Genomic DNA, 24,845 nt, shown 5'->3' with positions numbered 1-24,845 from the left:
TCCACATTTTATTTAGTTGCAGCCACTCTGGCACATAAACTCTTCTGAGTCATCTAAAATGTGACGGTGAGCACTCCTAAGTCTCAAATTCAATAATAAAACTTTGCTTTTTATGAGACATTTATTTGTTATGTTTATAAAAACAGCTGATGTGACATTTTACATTCAGGACCATGGACAGGGTGAATGGTGTTATATTAATCTAACCACTAGTTGTCACTGTTTACACACATTATGCTGGTGTACACGGTTTGCCTCGTTCTATATGGAGAATGGACTGGTTACGATAGAAATAGAAATAATTTTGAAAAATCACATTCTATGATTTTTTTTTTTTTTTGGTATTGGATCATTTCATTATTTTTATGTGTTGTATTTACTGCTTAAATTTTTTATTTGATTTATTCAGCCAGAAATATAACAAAACACAATATAAGCAATAAACCATTACAAAAACATTACATTTAAAGTGACTGAAAAGGCTCAGGCAGAAGCAGAATGCTTATACTTATGCAATGACACAATAACCTTTTTTACTGTGTCCATCGGTAGTTTCATTGCTATTTTGTGAGTCAGTCTGGAAAAATAATCCTCCCTGCTGCTCTTGCCCCATAAGAAAGCAGAAAATCTCACAGCAACAAGATGGGAAGACAAAACGAAGTATGTGTGGGCATCTTGTTGACCAGGAATGTAAGCTGAGTGTTTGGAAAGCTGCACCAATGCAGCCTAGAATAAATATTAGGTAAGTCCTGACTGTTTGTGGTTCTCTCTTTTACATTTAAGCTCAAGATTTGCTTATTTTTACACATGTGGGCGAGAGCTTTATTAAGTTTGAATGCCAAAAATGTGCCACACCTTTTATTTTACTGTGCTAAACGTCAAATGAGACCCCAAAATCTACATGGTTATCTTAATATGTGCTTGAAATAAGTAATATGAATTTAATATTATGACTAGACCAAATCAAAATGCAGTTAAATAAAAATAAGATATTTTTGGTCATATGGATCTCAAGTCCGTGCAAAAGAAGTTTGTGCTGACTGTATGTATATCTTTGGTGCTGACAGGTATCAAAGCAGGGCGTTGCAATGAGGATTCTAGATGTTTAAAGCTGAATTGAATTTTTTTTACCCGATGTTTTGTTTATGCATTCTTCATCATTGCTAAATCAGCATTTGTCTCATTCAGAGAATAAAAACAAAAACGCAGTGGAAACACAAATCAGCCCTGCGGAGACGTCCTCAACGATGATCTGATCAAACTGTTTGCAACACTCTGCAACGAACACCTGCACAGAAACTGTAACAGCGAGATTAAAACTAAGTCATGTGACACATTAATCACACAATCATTAATAATTTGTTTAGTTTTACATTTTTAATAGCGTTTCTTTGTAGTGACTTCCAGGAAAGACCAGTTTGGTGTTTTGTTGCTCTGTAAGTGAGAATGAAATGTGTCAGGTCACACTGTGAAGTCGGCTACAAGACATTTACCCCGTTTAGGCATCCATATTGTCATTGGTATTACTGTAAAAGTAAAAAATATATACATTGTTACACTAAAGTAGCTTCATTTTACTTGTGAGCAGCAAGCAGAGGTGTGATGATCCCATCTGAGGTCAATAGAAACACATTGTGTAAATTAATCTGCCAATTCTGCCTTTTATGTGAAAATGTTTTATCACATATACAGCATCATTTTAATGCTTTAATTTCAAAGTTAATCTTTTGTTTGTCTGGTTTTTTTTTTTTTGCCTCTGCAGATGAGCAACATTTTCTCATTTGCACTCAAGATTGGAGTTTGGATCTTGTTTAACGCCAACAACATCCACAGAAATATTCACACATTCCACTGGTGCTCAGAAAAAAGGCAACTATGTGTTTTTGTTGCTAGAATATATTTTACTCAAGGATATGTATTTGTTTATTCAATTCAAATGATTTTCATTTAATCCCATATATAAATAAATGACTAAATAAAAAATAAATTAATAAAATTGTAGAGTGTGGAGTTAGACTAATGAATCACCCAAAAAATGTTTAAAAATGAAAAACCCTAAATCAGTAAGTGAGGACATTTTTTGGTCCTCACATTTTTTAAGAAGCATACAAGTTGGTTTTAGAGGTAGGGTGTGAATTACATTTTAGTTAAGGTTAGGGTTAAGAATAGATCAGCATTGGTTATGGTCAGGCGCAGTGGAATCACAAAAATGAATGGAAGTCAATGTCTTTGATAGAAAGACAAACGTGTGTGTGTGTGTGTGTGTGTGTGTGTGTGTGTGTGTGTGTGTGTGTGTGTGTGTGTGTGTGTGTGTGTGTTGTTTCTTATGGATTGCACCTCATAGGAGAGGAACACATAATTTCATTGATCTGTCTCAAAGTACAGTAATAATAAAGTTTTTCAATCATTCATAATAATAATAATAACAATAATAATTATTATTATTATTATGAAAATATATTATTATTATTACTACTACTATTATTATTATTATTATTATTATTATTATTATTATTATTATTATTATTATTATTATTATTATTATTATTATGGAGCCTGCTGCGCCTCTGCTGTGTGCAGGAAGCACAGCTGACTTAACCGCTCAGTGAGCAGCTGCAGCAGCGTCTGCTGTCAGCTCCGTCCGCAGATTGAGCCCGCGGTTAGCTGGATTTGCCTAGCAAACAGCCACATAGTCGCTCAGCTCTGTGCTTAATTCGGACTGCGGTTGTCCTTGTACACGTTACCGGACAAGTAAGCGAAGCAATACGGGTTTTTATTTTTCTGCCAGCAGCCCACAGTCAAGAGGACGAGTAGAGAACTGAAATTTAAGCTAACACTGGTTAGCTAGCGAGCTAACGTTAGCTTGCCAACGCAATGGTGAGTAGCGTTAGCTAATATTAATGACAACTGTTCGGTGGGCGGCTAACATCACGATGACTCTGATGAGGCTTCGTTCTTGGGTTTTCCTTGCATGTTGTAACTTTTTTGAATCGTTCGTGAGATTTTGAGAGCATCTCGGATTTCTGTTGGATGGTTCTTAGCTGTAACTGATACCGGTGCAGAGATTCTGCCCACTAACTTGGCAGCTTTATCACTCCTTCACTCACTTCTGATAATGACACCAAATGTTTCCAAGACATAACTTTGTGTCTTTTCTCTTTAAACTAGCCTGTTTAGCTTAACACCTGATATTTATTTACAAAGATACACCATCTGTTAAGGAATTAAGGCCTCATCTCTTAACATTATAATATTTGTGGCTTAATAAGCCATCTGAGGAAACATGTTTGCTGTTGTAACAGATGGGACATGATGTGATCTGATGGGACATGCCTTAAAAATACTCTTTAAGTCACCACAATAAGGGTGTTTGACTTGTTTTGCATGGAATTTGAATAGCTGTTTCCAAACAGTGTGGATGTATTTACATAGGGTCTTGTGGTTTAATAAATGTGGCTACAACACTAAAAATAACATGAAGACCTGTTGACAAAAGGTATTTTTAGGTGAGTTGTCAGTGCTATACAGACAGATCTGTTGCTACAGCTCCATTCAAGTCCTTTTTTATTTGTAGTGTCACAGCTGATAGAGGTGCAGATTGTATTTTACTAGTGTTTTTGTAAATGAACACCTAAGCAAAATATGCACCCAGCTCATGTTACATCACGTTACTGCAAGTTTACACCAGCAACATTCTGCGGTCTAGACACTTAAGTTTTATGGCATATAACAGAGTTTTTATGTCTTTATTAATTAAAACAGACGACTAACCAGATAAACCAGTCACTGCCACACCCAACACACAATATTATCTCTAAAATCGAATGTAAATAGTTACTCATCCTTTTCTTTGACCTTTTATTGTGTAGGTTAAAATTTTTATGTGTGTAAATATTTACCAACTCTGCGGTTGTAACAGGATTACCTTATGCTGAATTAATCTGAGGTCTTGCAGCTCACTCATAAAGCAGAAATATTTTCTTTAGCGATGCTATAAAACAATTTTACTCAAATTACAAGCTAGCATAATCCCACCCCAGCAATGGGTTGTCTTGTTATTTTAAAAACATATTTAATTAAAATGAATGTCCTTAACTTAATTCAATAATTCATATCGGTTAGCGGGTTGTTTTGTTTTCTGCAGGTTAATGTTTTTCTTCTACGACAGCTGGAAATATTCTGACTTTTTTAAAATTACATGATGAGCTGAAAGTGTTTGTTTAATGGCAGGGCGTCTGTTTATTTCTAACACTACAGTATTGAATTTCACGCCTGCTTTTGAAGTGTTGTTGGTGTCATTTTCCTTCGGTCCTAGTTATACAGTTGGACTTGAATGACTGAAAACCAACCTGATTTCTAAATAGTTACAAAATTTTAAAGTGATCTTTACTCCTTAAAGATGTATGAATTTGTTTTCACAAAAATTAGTATCTCTTATTTTGAACGTGAACCTGTTATTTATTATTTGCAAACCTACTAAATCACGTTTTAACAAAATTCAAAAGGTCAGATCCAGATTCTTGTTTCAGTTTATTATTGTTATTTTTTATCGTCACCCACAGGCCATCAGATGTATTCAAGATGACGTGAAGGACCTCTTCTTGTAGAGACCAAGATGACTGAAGTCCAGGCCACAGTGGAGTTCTCTGTGGAGCTCCACAAGTTCTACAACGTGGACCTGTTTCAACGGGGGTGAGTTCTGTTTCACGTTTGTAGAAATCTTAAAGGTCTAATTCACTTTTTTTTGCCAATTTACTGTGGAAAAAAATCTCTGGTGCTCTAGTTTTAGGGGTAGAAGTTTGTCGGAGGAGGGTGGGCACAAAACGACGAGTCTTACTCGGCTGCTTTAGCAAATTACAGAACAAACTAGGTTTTGAATGTGAACACGGTCACGGAACACGCACCTCTACCATAGGTATTCCCTGAGACGCTTTTGCCAGAACCGGACACCCGCATTACCAGTGAGAGCGTACAAACACCAGTCACCATTTTGTACGTCCAAACATCTTTTGTTTGTTCAAACGGTGTTTTTCCTTTTGAGACTCTAGTAGTTTGTCCTAAAGTTGAAGGGGTAGCAGCTGGCTGTTTCTCCTTCTCTGATATTATTGAGTGGAGAACCTCTCACACCAGTGGTGTTCTGTCCTTATACGCGAGCGTGTGATGAGTGGAGGACCCAGGAAAGTGTGACGGTTCGGTAGGACTGACAACCGGATGGTCCAATAGTTGCTTTCGATCCAAAATGTGTTATTGGCAGAGGTTGTTACACAAATGCGAGAGAACCACTTCATTCATTATTTATTTCTCCACAATATATTTCTAGCCATCTTATGTTAGATTCTTAAAAGGCATAAAAAATGTTTTTAGCTAATTTGTTTTCCGAATTTTCCATTGTAGCTTTAAAATTCATGGTATGCAAACGTCTCTCCTCTGATTGGCTAACAGCAACTCGACTCAACCACTCTGCAACGTGGGTGTTTTATCTTCACAAATAACACAAGCCCAAACGTGTTTCGCCATGTTGTGGAGCTACTAATGCTAACGGTTAGCTTCTACTACCCGAGGCATGCTCTGCTCTCTCCTGGTACTAAATCAAAACCAGCCTTTTGTGGTCGTGACCAAGGTAGGCGGTGCCATGAATGCCAGTTCTCCCAGTGACATGGCTTTTTCTGAACCGAGCATTTTTCTGTCTAGTCTTCCTGCAGCTAATGCAGGCGATGGGGATAGAAGAAAATCACAATCAGTGCATTGCTGCTCAGAGTTGGCGATCGTATTTCAAACTGAACAAGTTTTACATGGTTTCTCAGTCAACAAGCCCTTTAAAATGTTTTTTTTAATATAAGTTTACCTTAATCTACAAATAATAATTAAATGATTGTGGTATGGTTTGACAGGATTTTCAGTGACAGGCTGCTTAACAGTTTATGGTGGAAGGGAAACTGGGTGTGTTCTGCTCCACATCTGAGACAGGTGGCAGTCTTGGTCAGGACTTCAGGCTTTTCCTTTTATTTATTTATTTATTTTTTTGCCGAAACAGCATCGAGCATGCTTACTCGTACAAATGCAGTTTGTCCTATTTTCACTGTTTATGCAGTAATGATAGATGTTCGTCAAAGGTGAGGCAGTGGAGGTCAGTGATTGTTTTAGCTGGTAGCTGAATTCTCGAGACGTTTGCACAATCACAAGTCCATCTTTCCAGGCCCAAGGCTTACTGATACAGGCAGATACTTTGTGTAACAATCACCAGCAGATGTGGTTCTCCCTTTTTTAATTTAATCACTTCTTTAGGAATGCATCCATGATGCCTTTGTTGTAGCGTTTGAACAGTGAAAGACTGACACTTTCTACAGTCGTCTACTGAGTGTGCATATATATGAAAATACTTACTTTTGTTGTTAAAAGTTAAATTAATGCAGAGCCTTGAAAACAGGTGAGATCACCATATTTTAATTGTATTTAGGTAGCTACAGCGCTGCATGGCAAATAATAATAATAATAAAACCAAGTAAACTGTAATATGGAAATGAATCTCTCTGGAAGGCAAATGTTGTTTAACGCTGAGCTAAACCAGATTTGAATAAACAAAAGCAAAGGAATGCTTTTCTGATGCGAACATTTGTGTTAAATGGCTGTAGTACTCTAATACAACCTTTTGGGTGGGTTTAAATGAATGACCAGATCACTAAAGCAAACATCACTTAAGTTTAAAGGTGTCGAACACTGGAAAAACTTTTTTTATTGATTATTTCTAATTTATAATCAGTCACACAGAGTTTTTCATGCAGGGTGAACATGAAAATAGTCTCCTACACCTATCTCCTGCATTAGCAGCTGATAGAAAATTGACGGTGAACCTCTAAATGATAATGACCCGCACTTGTATAGCGCCTCTCAGAGTAAGGAGTCCAAAGCGCTTTACACTACAGTGTTATCATTCATCCATTCACACACACACACACACACACACACACACACACACACACACACACTGATGATGATGAGCTACGATGTAGCCACAGCTGCCTTGAGGCGCACTGACAGAGGCAAGGCTGCCGAGCACAGGCGCCACCGGTCCCTCCGACCACCACTTGCAGGCAAGATGGGTTAAGTGTCTTGCCCAAGGACACAACAGCAGGATTCTGTCCGGAGCCGGGATCGAACCTGCAACCTTCCGATTACTGGACAACCTGCTCAACCTCCTGAGCTACTGCTGCCCCAAATCCTGACAGATCTGCATCGCACTGTCACTTAACATTCATGGACTCACCCATCTTGGCTTGTGACGGGGAAGGCTGGTGTTGGTTGAGCGTCCAGGAAACGGCTGAGAATATCTCGGCGAGTAGAAGCTAACCATTAGCATTAGCAACTCGACCACCACACAGCAGAACTCCTCCTGGCTTGTGTTATTTGTTGAGATAAAGCATCCACATTGTAAAGAAAACAGAGTCAGTGGTAGTCTGGTTACTGTTAGCCAATCAGAGGCGAGCTGTCCAAATAACAGGAACTAAGCCTCCAAATCCTGTCATCTTCTGCCACCCTGTCCAGCAGGCTGATACAGGCACTTCTGGGCTTGTTTCCCCCCAGCACAACTTACAAGGCATTCATTCCTACTAGAGACCACTTCAGATGTATTGATTTAACAAGTGTTCAACACCTTTAAAGGGACTTTAAGGAGTTTTGAATTTTTATGCTCGCGATTGCCCCCTCAGGCCAAAAGCGTAACGGCAGCTTCAATATTAGGCTCGTGCACGAGGCGTGCATGCTGTACGTGCACACTCATTAACGAAAATAACAGCTGAGACAGTCCTGTGTGTGTGTGTGGCCCGGAGGACAGGAGAATGCGCAGCTAATTAATTAATTTGGTTCTGCACCTTGCTTCAGCAGCCTATTTGCCTCCATTTTTGAAGCTGATGGGGGGTCAGCTTCACAGGGCTCCTCTCTTCAGCACAGCCGACAAAGGTTTATGATGGGTCAGTCCTCCTGCATGCTCAGATCATTCCCTTCCCTTGCTTGAAAAATTGTTCCAAAATGAAAGTTGAACCCACATCTTTTTTATCTGTGAGTTCAATGCCGTTCGGGGAGTCTCAAATAAAAATTTGGGCATCTTACTGTAAAAAGATATAACATTGATGTAAAAAAAAACCTTTAAATAAACTATGTTCACATCCGGAATCGAACTCGGGTCTTCCGCATTAGAGTCAGCTGTTAAACTGAGTGAGCGTGAGTATCTGTAACATTTATATCCTTGATGAAAGCTGAAACAACGTTCAAAGAACGGTTCGGAGCGAAAATGGCTATTTTGTTGCTAATTTGCAGGAAATATCTAGAAGAAAGTAGCTAAGGGTCCTCAGAAATGTAGCTAGGTTCATCACTAGGTTCTAGGAACAGCGACAAAGTCGCTGACTTGGCACTACCTCATTCTCTGCTGCTAAAGCTACTGATAGCAAATGCTACGGGCGATGCCTGAGCGTGAACGTGCATGAAGCAGCCTGCTCGACCCGAGCAACTCTCTTTTTCTGTGATTTTACAGAAAAACAGGCAATCACAGTAAAAATGCCAGGGCTCATTCTACAGGACCAGGGCATTGCAGGAGAATGTATGAAGAAGAAATTTATTATTTCTATACATGTTTTGGCTGTCAAACTTCCATATTGTCCCTTTAAAGGATTTAGAGTAGTTAACAATGCTTAAATGTGCTATTTCAGTGGTTTATTTCCAACAGCCCAGCTCTTTCAGTTTAATTTTCTTCACATCCAGGAATATCTTTCGGAGCTGTTGTGCAGCGATACTCTTCTTTGCTCGAATAACGCTCCAGTTCAGTTTGTGACTCATCAGTGCTTCACGAGCATTTTACTACATGAATGACTCTAAAAGAAAGTGCTCATAATTCATTTATGAGGGTGTCCTTTTACAAGTTGAGGCATTTAGATCTGATCTATGCAACATGTTCCCTGTTCATAATATTCTACACAGAGCTCACGACGCATTTTTAATTCCTGCTATTAATTCATTCAAACAACCCTTTTCCAGGTTCTACCAGATGCGTGCCAGTCTTAAGATGCCTCCACGTGTTCCACACAGAGTGGAAACCAGTCTGCTTCATGCAGGAGGTAAAGGAGCTTCTCAGATGTTTGCGTCACACTTGATTCGTTTAGGGATGCGCTTGTTCACCTACGTTCAGATATATAAAAACACTTTCTGTATTTTCAGAGGATTTTGTTTTATCAGTCTGCTAATATTAGTGGTTTTCATTTAGGCTCTGATCTGGCGTTCCCTGCTTCAGTCCAAGATGACGTCATCTGCAGCAAAACTTTCCAAATCCTGTATAAGAACGAGGAGGTTGTTGTGAACGACGTCCTTCTATTCAAAGTGATGATGTTGCTGGATGAGAAGAAGGTACGTTTGTGAAAGAGGAGTGTTTTCATTTTCTTATTAGTTGCTTTCTGTTCTTTTCCATAGTTCTATGTGTACGATTAGAGGAGGTATGGAGCAGAAATCATAATTACAGTTTTAAGTTCAAACTTGGGTGTAAAGTCAAGAGATCAAGCTACAGTTTTTTAAAATGACAAAGCCACTGCTGCAACCCTCTTGGCCATCCGGTACCTGTCTACTGCTTCTGGAGACCCACATACCAGCCATGACCTGTAGAGGTGTGAATCTTCACTTGTCTCCCGATTCAATTCGATTACGATTATTGGGTCAACGATTCAATTCGATTCGATATCCCGATGCATCACGATTATTTCATATTGATTTGTTTTCATCGATAAATAGACGATGTCAGATAATTGCTTTTTATTTTTATTTATTTTTATCAAAAACGTGACACAACCTGCCATCCCTCAAAAGCTCTCCATTCACAACAGGTTAGGACAAAACATTTTAAACATTTCAGAAGATTTAACAAAGTAAAACAATCTGTTTCCTCATTCAACACCAGGCCTCAGGCTGAGAAAAACACTCTTTGCAAAAACTCACAAAATCTAAAAAAGTACTGAAAACCTACAGGACACATAATGTAATAATAAAATACATAATGGGTTCATATATGAGTGTTTAATGTCTCTGAGCAGCTCTAGAGTCAAATATTTATGCCACAGTTGAAGGGTGTCAGAAATAACACCAAATGAAATGTTTGACTTAATTTGTTTCATTTGAACCCAGTGGTTCATTTCTGAAATGTTGGAGAATGAATCAAGTTCTGTTTGATGCAGAAAACAATAAAACACAAAACAAATTCTACACTTCCAGTAATATTTAAGATGTGTGTTTTATTCTTCCTGATAAGAACACCAGCTGAAGGCTGTGGGCTGGATTAGGATTAAATTACCCAGCTGATGGATCTCCTTCACTAACCAGCTAACTACAAACCTTTCCACTAACCTGTCCTGTGGGACCCTCACCATGTGACCCTCATGTCCATGTGGCCCTCATGTCCATGCTGTCTCTGGAGGAGCAGATAGGAAACAAGACCTCCTGTAACTTAAAATGAACCAAAGCTTCCTCCCAGTTTCTCTTTAAGCTGAATTTAACATCAGTTTATCATCATGGAACAAAAGAATAAAGTGGAACAAGAACTTCTATCTTCTATTTCTCTCTCATTTTAACTTCTCCGTGTCCCTAAATAAAAGAGACAGACAATCACGCTGCAGCCGCCGTCACTGACCCCGCCCCCTCCCCAAGACCGGATCTCCCTACATTACAACAAGCAGTCTGACTGAGCGCTTCCAGGAGAAATAATAATTAAATTATGAAAATAATAACGTGTGTTTGGAGCATCGGTTTGAAGGAGCGTCCTCCGATGTGAGCAGACAGTCTCTCTCTCTCAGTCGCTGATCGAGCGAGCGGAGCACGCCGCATGACAACCCACTCAATTAACTTAATTCACGGCCCAAATCCAACAGAACCGGTCGGGCTGATTCAGTTCCGGTTCGGTCTCAGGTTACAACTCTAGCGCTCAGCCCTGCAGTACCACATTAAGGCGGAACCACTTGGTAAATGTGGAGGACGCTCACTCTGACAGATTTGGATGGTGCGATTTTGCCGCCGTTAAGAAAACAGAACTGCATTCCACTATAATCGATTATGGCGTACTCTTCTACGATGCAGAATCGTTTATGTCCGCATCCCGATGCATCGATTATTTGATTATTTTCCTCAGCTCTAATGACCTGTAGGCCTGTTACTTCAGACTGACTGCTCCTCTAACCTCTGGTGTCCACTAAAGGGTACGGGGGTTGCCACCACGACTGGCACCGGCCACCTTGCGACCAAAGTCGGCAACAGCCGCCTCAAAAATCGCAGAGCGGAACAAGGCCCATTCGTACTCAATGTCCCCTACTGCTTTCGGGACGCGGTCAAAGCTCTGCCGGAGGTGGGAATTGAAGACCATCTTGACCGGTTCTTCTGTCAGACGTTCCCAGCAAACCCTCACTATACGTTTGGGTCTGCCAGGTCTGCGAGGCATCCTCCCCTGCCATCTGATCCAACTCACCACCAGGTGGTGATCAGTTGCTAACTCTGCTCCTCTCTTCACCAGAGTGTCCAAAACATACGGCCGCAGGTCAGATGATTCGACTACAAAGTTGATCATCGACTTACGACCTGGGCTTCCCTTGTACCAAGTGTTCAAACATCGTGTTTGGTATGGCCAAACTGTGGCTTGCACTAAAGTCCAATAACAAAACACCTGTCTGGTTCCGAGTGGGCGGGCCGTTCCTCCCAGTCACGCCCCTCCAGGTCATGCTGTCATCCCCCAGCAAGACAGTGGAGTCCCCGGTTGGAGTGACTCCAAAAGGATGGGTATTCTGAACTGATATTTGATGCATAAGCACAAACAATCAGGACCCGTCCCCCCTCCCGAAGGCGCGGGGAATCTACCCTCTCATCCCCTGGGGTAAACCCCAGCACACAGGCAGAGAGTCTTGGGGCTAGCAAAAAGCCCACCCCACACCTCCACCTGTCACCCAGATCAACTCCAGCAAAGAAGAGTGTCCAACCCCCCTCCAGGACTCAGGTTCCAGAGCCAATGCTGTGTGTCAAGGTGAGTCCAACTATATCTATCCGGTACCGCTCAACATCTTCCACAAGCTCCAGCTCCTTCCCTGCTGGAGAGGTTACGTTCCATGACCCAAATGCCAGTTTTCTTGTCTGGGGATCAGACCGCCAAAGTTCCTGCCCCAGTCCACAGTGCACCGGACCCTTCATGTTCCTCCTGCAGGAGGTGGATCCACAGTTGGATGAGCCCGTGTATCCGGTTCGAGCTGGGCCCGGCCAGGCCCCATGGGCAAAAGCCCGACAACCACGCACTCGCCCACGGGCTCCAACCCCAGGCCTGGCTCCAGGGTGGGACACCGGTAACCCTCCGGGCCGGGTACTCTGACTCTTGAGTGCCGCTCAACAAAAGGCGAGGAATAGCATAAACCTCCTTATCTTAAAAAAAAATACACAGAACAGCATCACTCTACCTGCAGTTATTCACTACTGAAGCAACACGGCTTCTATCAAGGCTCTGAAGTTAACCTGCAGTTTTTCTTATTTCCAGGTGGAAGAGTCCCTCAGTGACATGGATTTTCAGCTCTTCCTGGATTTATATTTTACAGATGGTGATTACACGTAGGTGTTAATGTATTGAACTGTAGTCCCAGACAGTGTCGCTGCATAGTTGTAACAAGCAGTTTAACTTTTGGTTTTTATTCTATCTCCCCTACAGGCCAGATGATCCAAGCACTCTACAGAACATCAGCAGCCGCATACTTCGTTTGCACTTTAGCCTTCAGCGAGGCATCCACCAACACATTAATGTTATGTTTGACTATTTCCACTTGTCTGTCATCTCTGTCATCGTCCATGCTTCCCTTGTGGCTCTGCATCAGCCCCTCATCAGGTCAGACCGGTCAAAGTCCAGCCTTTATTTTCCCCCAATACAACTGAATGCGTCGCTCTGGCCTTGAAGTGGATTGAAAGACGTTATTGGAATAATCCATCCATTTTGTGATGTGTTTTATTTGGTAGTTTACCTCGACCGGTGAAAACCACCTGGCTCAACCGAAACGCTCCAGCACAGAGCAAAGATTCTGTGATCCCACCTCTGGAGAACGTCGTCTTTGGCAGCAGCTATGTCAAACAGGCGTCACCAGACGTAAGTCCGTCGGCTCTTATACCAACAGAAACCTTTATTTAGACATCTTTTTGTCAGTGTTACTGACTTTCTAAGCCTTTTCAAAAGGTCTTAAAAGTGCCCTTCTGAAGTCACATGGGGAAACATCAGGACTGGTATTGCACATATCGTGAAACGTTGATTGTTTAACCATTTCTGTGGTCCATTAGGGCAGGGCGTTCCTGGTGTCTGACCACTGTCTGCAGCATGCCTTCAGTCTACATCAAAACCTTTGCTCCAGTCTTCTGATAGCCTACCGGGGCCTTTTTGGCTACTTCACCTCCATCACCAAGGACCTGCCCTCCTCCCATCGTATGGAACTAGGTACAGTATGCTGCATCATAGCTTCACATTAGCATGCAGCAGAATTTTTATTTGGATTGTGCAGCAATTTCATCCTAAAATCCAGACTCAACAGATTTTATACATGCATGCCTTTTGGGTTTTATCATGCTTTGGATTTTTAAATCATCTTTGTTGCAAATATGGTTGATGTTTTCATGTCATCTCACCTCCCTACACGTTACCGTGCCCTTACAACAGGCCATGAATGGTGCTTCAGGATTTTAATCAACTAATAATGCTATAATAATTATACTAACTAATACCTGCACTCAATAGAGCAGGATGTTAACCAGGAGGCTAAACAACTTATTATGTTTTCACTTAAAATTCACACCAGTAGGTAATTATTAACCTAATCTAAACAACATATTTAAAAAGGTTAAACATGCCTATATGTGCAATCTTACTAGCCAAGCCCAGTATGCAGGTCCTATATGAGCGGGTACTCAGAAGACCCTATCCCCGAGGTGAACGACACGTCTACATAGGTATGTCCCGACCCTCCCAGTGCCATGAGTCAGCCTGGCTTTCTCTACTTTTACTTTTCACTCTTGTTTCTTCCTTAAAGCAAAAACAACTCCTCTCTTTGTGACCCGCTTACCAAGAAAAGCTTCTCTAACCTACTTCCTTATTATCTTCTAGACTTGCGTAGACAATATATTCATCCTTTCTTTCCATTTTTACAAGAATACTTTTGGCAAAACGTTTTCTAGACACTCTAGTTCTAATCCTCTAGAAAAACGATGTACTTTCCTGCACCAGTGCTGTGTAACGTAACTTTCTCCCCTTTTTGTAAGAAGATCAATTCAGTAACCACCTTTTGAAATGTCTCCATCTTCAGAGCAACTTGACTTAGACGCCCGTCTAGCTGAGCTATGTGAACAAGTCAAGGTGAGACTTGTTGAATGCTTCTCTCTTCTGTCTTTTGATCAGTGTGAGAGAGAGAGAGAGAGAGAGAGAGAGAGAGAGAGAGAGAGAGAGAGAGAGAGAGAGAGAGAGAGAGAGAGAGAGAGAGAGAGAGAGAGAGAGAGAGAGAGAGAGAGAGAGAGAGAGAGAGAGAGAGAGAGAGAGAGAGAGAGAGAGAGAGAGAGAGAGAGAGAGAGAGAGAGAGAGAGAGAGAGAGAGAGAGAGAGAGAGAGAGAGAGAGAGAGAGAGAGAGAGAGAGAGAGAGAGAGAGAGAGAGAGAGAGAGAGAGAGAGAGAGAGAGAGAGAGAGAGAGAGAGAGAGAGAGAGAGAGAGAGAGAGAGAGAGAGAGAGAGATGATGGCAGAGTGATGCAAGTGCATGCCCGCAGCCAACTGGAAGGTGTTTAGATGCTGCTTCACAGTTTATGTGGTGATATTTAAAACAAGTCCCTGAAAGTGTTTCATGTAATGCCGATGAGATCATCTTATTAACCCTCCCACTGTCTTTATGGGTGACCCTGTGAGGAAAGTTGACCATAGAGCAGGGTTGATGGTTTATCCCTTGAGGTCCATGTGGCAGGGGTGAGGAGGTGCTCACTCCTCACCCCTGCCACATGGACCTCAAGGGATAAATCATCAATCCTGCTCTATGGTCAACTTTCCTCGCGGGGTCACACCCATTAGGACAGCGGGAGGGTTAAGAAAATCTAAAGCTCAAAACTGTCTGCAGCAGATGAAGTTATTGACAATTGAGACGTTACAAGATGTTTTCTAACAGATTTTCATAAAGTTTGAGTTCTTGATTGACGTGTCTTTTTTTTATTTTAGCAGAAAGCTGAGTCTCCAGATGAGCTGGCAGAATTAGTAAATATGAACTTGGCTCAGCTCTGCTCCCTGCTTATGGCTCTCTGGGGACAGTTTCTGGAAGTTGTGTCCCTGCAGGAGCACATCGCTGCACTACTAGCCATGGAGCACCATACACTAAGAGTGGGTTTGACCTGTTTATTAGGATTTATACCAGCTTTCCACCGAATGCGTAAGTGGTACGTAACGTCTGTGAAGCCGTTAGTGCTGCACAGATAAAAAAAACTCACGGTTCCAATCGTATTATGTTTTGGATCAGCAGAAAGAATAGACAAAGAAAAAACGAATGGCTTCGTTCTCTCTTTCTTTTGCAGAGCGCCTGGTGCAACATCTTCTGCTCGGTTTGCAACTTGCTATAAAAATAAGAATTACAGAGAGGTCCGATTGCCGACTAAATGATAAAACGGCTTGCCTTAAAAAGCTCACTCCCCGAGTGTCTGTCATGTCCTCACTTTTCTGAAGCACTGTTTATTTTTCTTTCCTCCTCTTTTACATATTTGTGCCCAACATTATTTCAGGTCCCGCCACGTTAATGTAGTAATTGTCCCAGCGCCACTCCCCCTCTCATGTCACAGCGATCGGAGGTACGTGTGAGCGGCGCTGCGCCCTCAGGCTGGAAGCGTGTGTGTGTGTGTGTGTTCATTTCGGCAGTTTTTATCATTGTTTTTACAGGGAAGCAAAACTGCTCCCAAACATGCGACTTAAACGATGCAGGTGGTTTTTCAAGCTCCTCTCCTCCTCTGCCACGGCCATCGCTGTGCTTTTCTCATTTCGATGGAACAGGTGGCGCCTCAGCCCTCCACGTGACCAATCCACGGACCATGCACGTGCCGAACCATAGAGAGATGTGCGGATCACGGATCAGTGATGATCCATTTTATCTCTAATAGCCGCTGTTATGGTCACTGAGCTTGAAGCCACCGAGCTCAGAGCGGCGCATCTCGAACGTTGCGGCGCGTCGCTAAATTTACTCTCTTGGTCTGTTTTTTTTTTACATGCTGTCCTTCCAGAACACATCAAGCTCAGCAATTCAGTTTGAGCCAGACAGAAAATCAAACAAGGGAGCAGTGTAAAAACAACCAGCAAGTTTCAAAATAAAAGACACGTGTAGATTTTTTTTATTGCATAATTATTAAGAAGTTAAAAATGCATCAGCAGCAACAACCTACTTGGTGATGGTTAAAATAATAAATAAAGCACAGAACTTGTGGATGCATGCTGCTGTCCATCTCCTTGTAATCACATGAACTTGTGAACTTGTGATCTTGCAATTCTCCCGTGACTCGGTGATGTCGAGACCAGCTGTGCGGAATGCATTCTCAGGTGCTGCGTGTTTGAAACGCTCGGGGTAGGAAAGGGTGCACCACTGGGTTCTGGGGGAAATCGTGTTATTACATTACACACTGCTAGCACATCCGGTGGAACGGGGTTAGATGTGAATATTGGGGTTTACGTGTCAGTTTGATTGATAATCCTCTTTGTTTTAAATCACATTTTCTTAAAGTGTTCATTTTTTCATAGGTTAGACGGTTTGCTGAAGCTTTCTTTTGTCTTGAACATCCAAGACAGTCTGCACTGGCATACCAGGAGCTACAGTAAGTCATACTGAACACTTTCCCTTCAGGTTAAATATGTCACTAATATAATCAGGTCTGTTTAAAATACCGTACTTTGTTATTTTCACCTCATTCTTATCTCCTTTCCTTCCTGGGTCTCTCCATCAGTGCTCACAGTCACCAACAGATGACTAACGCTATCAAGAGCTCCAGCTACTTCCTCTGTTTGCCTCCACTTCCTGTGGAATGTGCAGACCTTGATGGTGACGTTAGTTCTCTACCAATCATCTTTGAGGACAGATATCTGGACTCTATAACTGAAGGTGTGTTAAAATATTTAAATGCTCTTTATTGCTTGACAGTACTTGGTTTTTTTCGTATTTCTGTGTCAGATGTGATTTTTTTTTTTTTTTTTTTTTCAAGATCGTGACGGACCTTGGTTGGGAATGCACAATACGAGGACTGGTCCCGTTTCTGGTAAAACTGAGAAACCTAATACAAAGGATTCCAGCGCAACAGCCACCCCCATGCCCGAGTCCAGTTGCACACCTACGGATAACACCTACCTGGATCATTTTGATCCACCACCAAAGTCCAAAGGCAAATCTGTTAAGCTGAAGAAAAATTCAAAGACTGACAACTCTAAGAAGTTGATTAGACAAGGATCTAAGGACTCTGTGGTTTTAGTGGGCTATAAGAATCTTAAAGCCTCTTTTGGTGACGCCAGTACAAAGTACAAGGAAGAGGAGCCTTCGCTTAGCCAAGCTGAGGAAAGACACACCTTGCAGCAGGACTTGAGTAATGTTTTACGGACTAATGCTGGCTCTGTTTTGGACTCTGGTGGAACATTGGCACACCCTGCTCCAGATGAAAATATAACTAACCCTGCTTGTCCAATAGGTGCCTCTACTCAGGAGTCACAAAGTAAACCTCAGGCAGGTACTGGGGCTATTGCTACAAGCCAGCAAATCCAAAAAGACGAGCATGTTGACCTCAGTGGCCAAAAACTGCCACCGCTGCCTGCTGGGCTAAAGCAAAACGAGGTGAAGCCAAGTAACAAGGACCCAGTGCAAGCGGATAAGGATCTTCTAGGTCAAACAGTTGGAAGTTTTAGTTGTAGTGTTCCTGAAATCCCCCAGACCAATGCTTGTGACTCTGCGGTGGATTTTGTCTTTGAAAAGCCGAGTAAAGAGGCGACGCATCGTAGTCATGGCTGCGTGGTCTCAGTACAGCTAAAGAGTGAGTGCATCAGACTGCCGGATGTGGGAGTCCCTAGTGCCTCATCTCGCCTCTCGGACTCGGGCATTGAAAGTGAGCCCAGTTCCTTTGACACTCAGCTCGTTCTAGGATCTCATGTGGGTCCAGGTGTGACCGAGTCCGGTGTTCCTGTTTCCCATGCCGTGAAGAATCCTGCTCCTCTGCCTGCTCAACAAACTGCAGTGCAAAAGCCCAGTTGTCCAGGAGAAAGTCTGTTCCCAGAAAACTCGAGTGCTGTCAGTGGAGTCCAGTCCTCCCTCACTTCCATCAATTCCCTGCCTTCAGACGATGAGGGCGAAGGCTCCTCTAAGAGCTCCGGTGGAGCTGAGGTCCGAGGCAGGAAGTCCAGTGTTTTGGTGCAGGAGCAGAGTTTGGTGTTCTCTGGAGAGGTCGATAAAATGACAGACACAATCTGCCATCCTGATGATGCTGCTGGAGATTTCCAGCTGAGAAAACCCACCTCTGATCTTGAAACGGATCCTGAGTGTTTAGAATTTGTAGTAGAGGAGGAGGCAGGTGGATCTGGGATGTTCAAAGAATCTCGTAGTGAGCCCCACACAGCCTGCCCCTCCAGTAACTCCGCCACCAGTAGCACCGACCTGGTGAAACGGGGGATGGTGGAGAACTACTTTGGCTCGCGCTCCAGCATAGATGTGTCCGAGATCAGCCCAGTAGAAACATCCGCCATCACACTGGGAATCCAGACAGGGACGCAGGTGGAGGAAGACGAGGATGAGCCTGAACATGAGATGATCGAGAATGGTTTCTATGAGGAAGGTGACGGCTATTCCTTTGTGAACGGCGTTGCTGATGATGAACAAACCGCACCTGAGATCGGAGCTGCCCAAGAGATGGGTTTTCTGTTTGAGCAGCTTGGCACTAGTTACCTTCACGAAAAGGATTTATCTACAGCTCCTCTAGGTTCCAGTCTGGCCACCAGCAGTGTTGGGCATAGTTTGGGTAGATGTTCCTATTCCTCCGCCTCCTTGGCTTCCAGCATAAATTGGTTTGAATGTGCACCTAGGCCACAGATGAAGGCGTGAGTCATGTTCCAGTATTTTTTTTTATCTCATAACATTTGCTGTTATTAACAGTTGGCTGTATTTGGTTCTAAACATTCAGGTTCATCAAGGCCAAGGAAGAAATGAAGCAGCTGAAGCTGCCTGGTTTCTTGTACAGTGAGCTTCCTGAGCTGGCTTCCACCGTACCTTATTTCAGCTTGGAGGAAGATGAAGGCTGTGAAGAAGGCATCCATCTCATCGTGTGTGTCCATGGCCTGGACGGTGAGACACTTCCTCAGGGTCTTTGACAACAATGTTTTTGTTTATTGTTTTTTTACAGTCATTTTTATTTAATTTTGAGAAAAAATGCCACTTGCTTTCTTGTATGACTACAGGTAACAGTGCAGACCTGAGACTTGTGAAGACCTACCTGGAGCTTGGACTGCCTGGTGCTCGCATAGACTTCCTGATGTCTGAGAGGAATCAGGTACGTGGGTTATAAACTTTAGGCTTTACCAGGCCCTTCCACCAAATGCATAAGCACCTCGTAACGCCCGCGAAGCCTAGTACGCAGTAGTTAGCCGCCATTATAGTCGAAGGGCGCGGCGTTTGGACTAGTCCTAGGAGTGTAGTGATGCGTTGCTCAGCTAAATTTAAGGTTAGTCTATTCATTACGTGCTATGCTTCTGGAACACATCAAGCTCAGCAGTTCAGATAGGGCCAGACAGGAAGTCAAACAAAAAAGCAATATAAAACACTGCAAATTTTCAAAATAAAAGACTTTCTCATATTTGCATATTTCCTATTAACTCAGGGGTCGGCAGCCCGCGGCTCTGGAGCCACATGCGGCTCTCTGCTTGTAAACTAATGAATGAATATTTAATTAAAATGTAGTTTATTTTACTGCATTCATTTTTTATCTTTATGCCAATTCTAAATGTAAAGATTGTCTGCGTAAACCTGAACAGGTCCAACGTTGACAGGTCTCCTGCTCGTGCGTAACCAAATGTCTCTATAGGCGCTTTCTGAGCAGAAGAGGATGAGATTCTGGACGTTTCCTCAGACAGGCTCATGGATGCTTCGCAGTGCCGCCACACTGGAGACGGGAACAAGCGCTTTTCAGCCAAAGTTTCAGAATCTGGGAACATTTTCTAAGGGACAAGTCTCTCAGAGAGACAGGGTTTGGAAAACTCTCGCTTCAGTGAGAGGAATCCTGCATGCGCTCTGGTTCCGCGACGTGCTCCAAGCCCCTGATCTACACATCTTCAGCTCGCTGGCCGCCTTACGTGCGCGCTGACAGCGAGCTGCGCTGAGCTCAGTGTCCATCTCAGATGTTCTGATTGGAATCTTCTTGGTTGATTTAGCTACCTCTGCGATGTGCGTAACGATTAAAATGTCGGTGTATCTGCAACCTTGAGGATTCTCCGTCAAAATAAACGATCAAATACGGGAAATATCCGGTCAGTGCAAACCCTGTCATTTAACTGTTTAGCCTTCTTGTGGAGATTGTTGCCAACAGGAACATTAAACGTGATTAACACCAGAGCCATGTGCACTGCGCCGTTCTCTCCGTCACTGTAAATGAGGAAAAAAACTAATTGATCGGATCCTCTTCTTACCTTTTCAACATCGTTTAATGTAAACTTTTGTTCTGTACAAAGTTTAATTACAGCAGTCCAACGAGACGGCGGGTTGGGCTGGATTTGTATTCTGAACAGTTTAAACATGTTTTAAATGGAGACATGAGTGACGCGTCACCTGCTCTACTATTAACCCCACTTACAGGGTGAAACATATCTAAATACTGTCGCACAGACGGGCTACACAACTTCTGGGTCAGTTTTTTTACAAATGGTTTTATTAATTATCTTCTGTTGAAAGATAACTTTGAGGAACAAGAGCGAACGGTATTGGTTGCTGCCACCTGTTGTGATCTGTTAAAGCAGCTTTCTGCTGCGGCTCCCAGTGTTTGCTTTACTGTGGGAAACGGGTGATGATGGCTCTTTGATGGGAAAAGGTTGCCGACCCCTGACTTGTCTAGTAAAAAAAAAAAAAAAGTGCATCGTTACATGTGACGCCTCTATAGCTGAGGTAAATAGAAGGGAATATGGACTTTTTTGGATACATGCTGCTGTCTTTCGCTTTTCTTAAAGCGTGAACTGCTGAAATCATGCGAAAGCTTGCAATTCTTTTGCGATTTTGTGACCTTGCACGTCCAGCTGCATGAAATGCTTTTGCTGCAGACTGTCGTCTAACGCCCCCGGTAAAAAGGGCGGAAACGCGTCTATTACGTTACGCACCGCTTACGCATGCAGTGGAAAGATCGGCTTTGTCTTGTTTTCCTAAAGTACCCTGAACCACAGCTCCCTTGTCTTATACTACTCATCTGCAGAACGACACCTTTGCTGACTTTGAGTCGATGACTGACCGACTGCTGGATGAAATAGTCCAGTACATTCAGATATACAGCCTCACTGTGGCAAAGATCAGGTAAAATGTTCTGTTCTACCAGAAAACCAGTATTTTTTATCTTAGAAAGGCTGATGTTTATAAAAGTTCTGCATGGTAAACTGAAATAAGGTGACTTAAGCTAGAGCTGAAAACTGTTTCTACTATTATTAATTTACAGCTTTGTGGGTCATTCTTTGGGAAACCTCATAGTTCGCTCCGTGCTAACCAGACCCAGGTTTAAATGTTACCTGAGCAAGCTCCACACCTTCCTGTCTCTGTCTGGACCTCACCTGGGCACTCTATACAACAGCTCCGCTTTGGTCAACACAGGTGAATGTTGGGTGAATTTTAGAAGTTTTGATTTTTCTTAGTCTAAAAACTTAATAACTAATTGTTGAATATTAAAACTTTGTTCCTTTTTCAGGCCTGTGGTTCATGCAGAAGTGGAAAAAATCCGGGTCCCTCCTGCAGCTGACGTGTCGTGATCACTCTGACCCTCGCCAAACTTTCCTGTACAAACTCAGCAAAAAATCCGGTTAGCTCTGTTGTGTTTTTTTATTTACCGCACTTTTTTGTGAGTGGTAGACTCAGAATGACAAAGTTATACAGTATGTCTAACTTTCTTTGTGATTTGCATTTAAGGTCTGCAGTATTTTAGGAATGTGGTGCTGGTGGGGTCACTGCAGGATCGATATGTTCCCTATCATTCTGCTCGGATAGAGATGTGCAAAACGGCACTAAAGGACAAACAGACAGGTAGGGTGCAGCTCATCAGTGATCTTACTTCTCATGAGAGGTGCTGAAAAAGATCCATTCAAGTCTGAATCGGGATTCTTATTTATAAAGGTTCAGAATCGATTCACAAAGGTTCAGAATCGATTCCAGGAACTCAAATGTTTGGCACGTTACAGGTTTGAGATGCACTTTTGTCTGTTTTTGGTCTTTGTTAGGAGAGTCAGTACTCTGTTTACTTTTGTGGTCCCATGAAGTGGCATGATTTATTTTGAATCTGCTGATAAGTGGGGACTAGAGTGTAATTTTTTCCATACTCGTTAATTTGAGTTATTCTCATATATATTTTCTAAGTTGATAAGTCAGGATCAGGACGACTATCAGGATTCCTCACGTGTTTATTTGAAGTTATTGATAAATGAGAGAAAACATTTTCCTTTGTAAGAAATCTGAGGCACTTATTTTTTAACAGGTTGAGGACTCAAACGTTAAACTTGTTTCCACACATACTTGAAAAGTAATTGACCGTAATACTTTCAAAGCTACTGTTACGTAACTACAGATTTGTTATATTATACAAGGTAAGCAAAAATAAATGTTGCCTTTTGGTCAAAAGATTGCTTCTGATTACAGTTTTAGAATCTATTATTCCTTGTAAATTAGCTTTTTTTGAGCATGACCAGTTTAAAGTAAAATAAAAAAATTCCCATACCTTTAACTAACTTGCACAACAAAGTAGTTAATCCTGGAACTGACACTCTTTGTTAATATCGATTGTGAATCGAATTAAATCGAGAATCGATTCTGAATCGAATCGACACTCCGAGAATCGGAATCAAATCGTGAGTTGCTCTGAGATTCACATCCCTACTTGTCATGTCAGGAATAAATTCTGTTACAACAAGAGTCGTCTCAAGGCACTTTATAAAGTAAATGATCCTACTAATCAGTGCACTGAGTTCGGTTCATTGTGCCAAGTAGTTTAAAGTTTCCTATGTAAGAAAACCCAGCAGATTGCATCGAGTCACTGGCTTGCTGTGGCTTTAAAGTTTACAGCAATCCTCATGCTAAGCAAGCATGTAGCGACAGTGAAGAGGAAAAGTCCCCTTTAACGTGAAGAAACCTGCAGCAGAACCTGGCTCAGGATGAGCAGCCTTCTGCCACGTCTCACTGGGGTGTGAGAAGGCAGAGCAGACACACACTCATGTTTCCACTGTACATATTCTGGGAAATATGCTGGCCCTATCCTCTCGCTCATTGTGTCTCCAAAAAAAAAAAAAAAGGCCCTTTAAGGACTTTGCTATGACGTCAGCATATCGGAAACATTTTGGCAGTGAGTAATGTCACTGATCAGCATGAAAAGGTCCCCACAGCCATACGTTAATGATATTAAAGATGTTTGATTTTGTCAAAGTGGGCTGTGTTTTACGCTGCTCAAGGAATGTGAGAAGAGGGCGGCTCGACACGAGGAAACGCGTTTTTCTCACGGTGCTCTGTAGGAGACAAGAAGGCAGCGAAAATCCAGGCCTGGGGTATTTCCACTGCATTTTTGTGGCATTGGGAGTTATGAAACCCTGACAACTCCGATTTTTTCCCTTCCATACCACTTCACCAGCAACTCTTCCAATTTTACAAAGGCAGAGTGTTTGACGACGTCTGCCGGTGTAGTCGTCCACCGAGTTACAACCATTTAGCACAAGTTAGTCCTGCTCAGTGACTCTCCCATACCAAATCTGAGTACATGCACAAGGCAAGCACTCATTTGGTTCCTGAAATGACCCAGAAAGTGGTCCTTCTGGGTCGGCTGTCTGAAATGCAGACGCAAGCTTCCTGGGAAGGTCCGGTAAAATTACCCAGAAGTTCTGAAACGCTATTGTTTGGGTAACCAAAGGTGGTGTTCAGGTTTTTACTCTGTGCAGAAAATTTGACACGCTCATGCAGTATTTTTATGTGCAGTATCCCAGGTTTATAGTGCAAGATTTTTATGTAGATCAGAGGGACAAATTAATGTCTTATAGTTTCAATCTCCTATCAGACAAAAGAACCCTCATATGTGATTAATTTCAGTTGCCTTTTCTTGCCTCTATCAGGGCCTGTGTATGCAGAGATGATCGAGAACCTGCTGCTGCCAGTTCTTCAGAACGAAAACTGTAATCTCGTAAGATATGATGTCATTCACGCACTGCCCAACACAGCCAACTCTCTCATTGGTCGAGCTGCACACATTGCTGTCCTGGATTCTGAGATCTTCCTGGAGAAGTTCTTCCTTGTTGCAGGCCTCAAGTACTTTCAGTAGACCTGCATCCCAGTTCCAGACATGGACACCAGGAAGTGGAACGTGGCTCTAATACCTCACTGCAGTTAATGTTATTCTGATGGTGGTCTCTTGATAATCTAATCATTTCTCAAATACAGTTTAATTATTGTTTTTTATGTTCATATTGTAATCATGATGGATATGGAGTTCATTTTTATTTTTCTATTGTAATTTTTTTTAACATTAAAATTTGTGTTTGGGGAAATAATTTTCCCTTTCATGTTAATTTTTTAGTGTTATTTATGTCTTATGTTATGTATTT

At 42.3% G+C, this 24,845-nt stretch overlaps 1 protein-coding gene across 4 annotated transcripts; it reads left to right on the top strand.

Moving 5' to 3' along the window:
* Positions 1–2,652: 2,652 nt before the first annotated feature.
* fam135a (family with sequence similarity 135 member A) lies at positions 2,653–24,740 on the top strand. Of its 4 annotated transcripts, none has more exons than XM_015975106.3 (21): positions 2,653–2,877; positions 4,563–4,692; positions 9,028–9,107; positions 9,254–9,393; positions 12,542–12,612; positions 12,710–12,883; positions 13,012–13,138; positions 13,327–13,480; positions 13,912–13,989; positions 14,343–14,392; positions 15,237–15,392; positions 16,791–16,864; positions 16,994–17,148; positions 17,249–19,121; positions 19,205–19,365; positions 19,479–19,570; positions 21,476–21,573; positions 21,713–21,864; positions 21,959–22,069; positions 22,177–22,290; positions 24,357–24,740. In XM_015975106.3, the coding sequence occupies exons 2-21, from the start codon at positions 4,616–4,618 to the stop codon at positions 24,560–24,562; spliced, it is 4,143 nt and encodes a 1,380-aa protein (XP_015830592.3). In that variant the 5' UTR covers positions 2,653–2,877; positions 4,563–4,615; the 3' UTR covers positions 24,563–24,740. The 4 variants fall into 4 exon arrangements, with proteins under 4 accessions (XP_015830592.3, XP_015830591.3, XP_015830594.3 ...); XM_015975105.3 differs by having other exon boundaries at positions 15,234–15,392; XM_015975108.3 differs by lacking the exon at positions 13,912–13,989.
* The last annotated feature ends 105 nt before the right edge of the window (positions 24,741–24,845 follow it).

This window comes from Nothobranchius furzeri, chromosome 12, assembly GCF_043380555.1.
Source record: "Nothobranchius furzeri strain GRZ-AD chromosome 12, NfurGRZ-RIMD1, whole genome shotgun sequence".
Taxonomy (NCBI): domain Eukaryota; kingdom Metazoa; phylum Chordata; class Actinopteri; order Cyprinodontiformes; family Nothobranchiidae; genus Nothobranchius; species Nothobranchius furzeri.
This window is presented reverse-complemented; position numbering and strand designations above follow the sequence as displayed.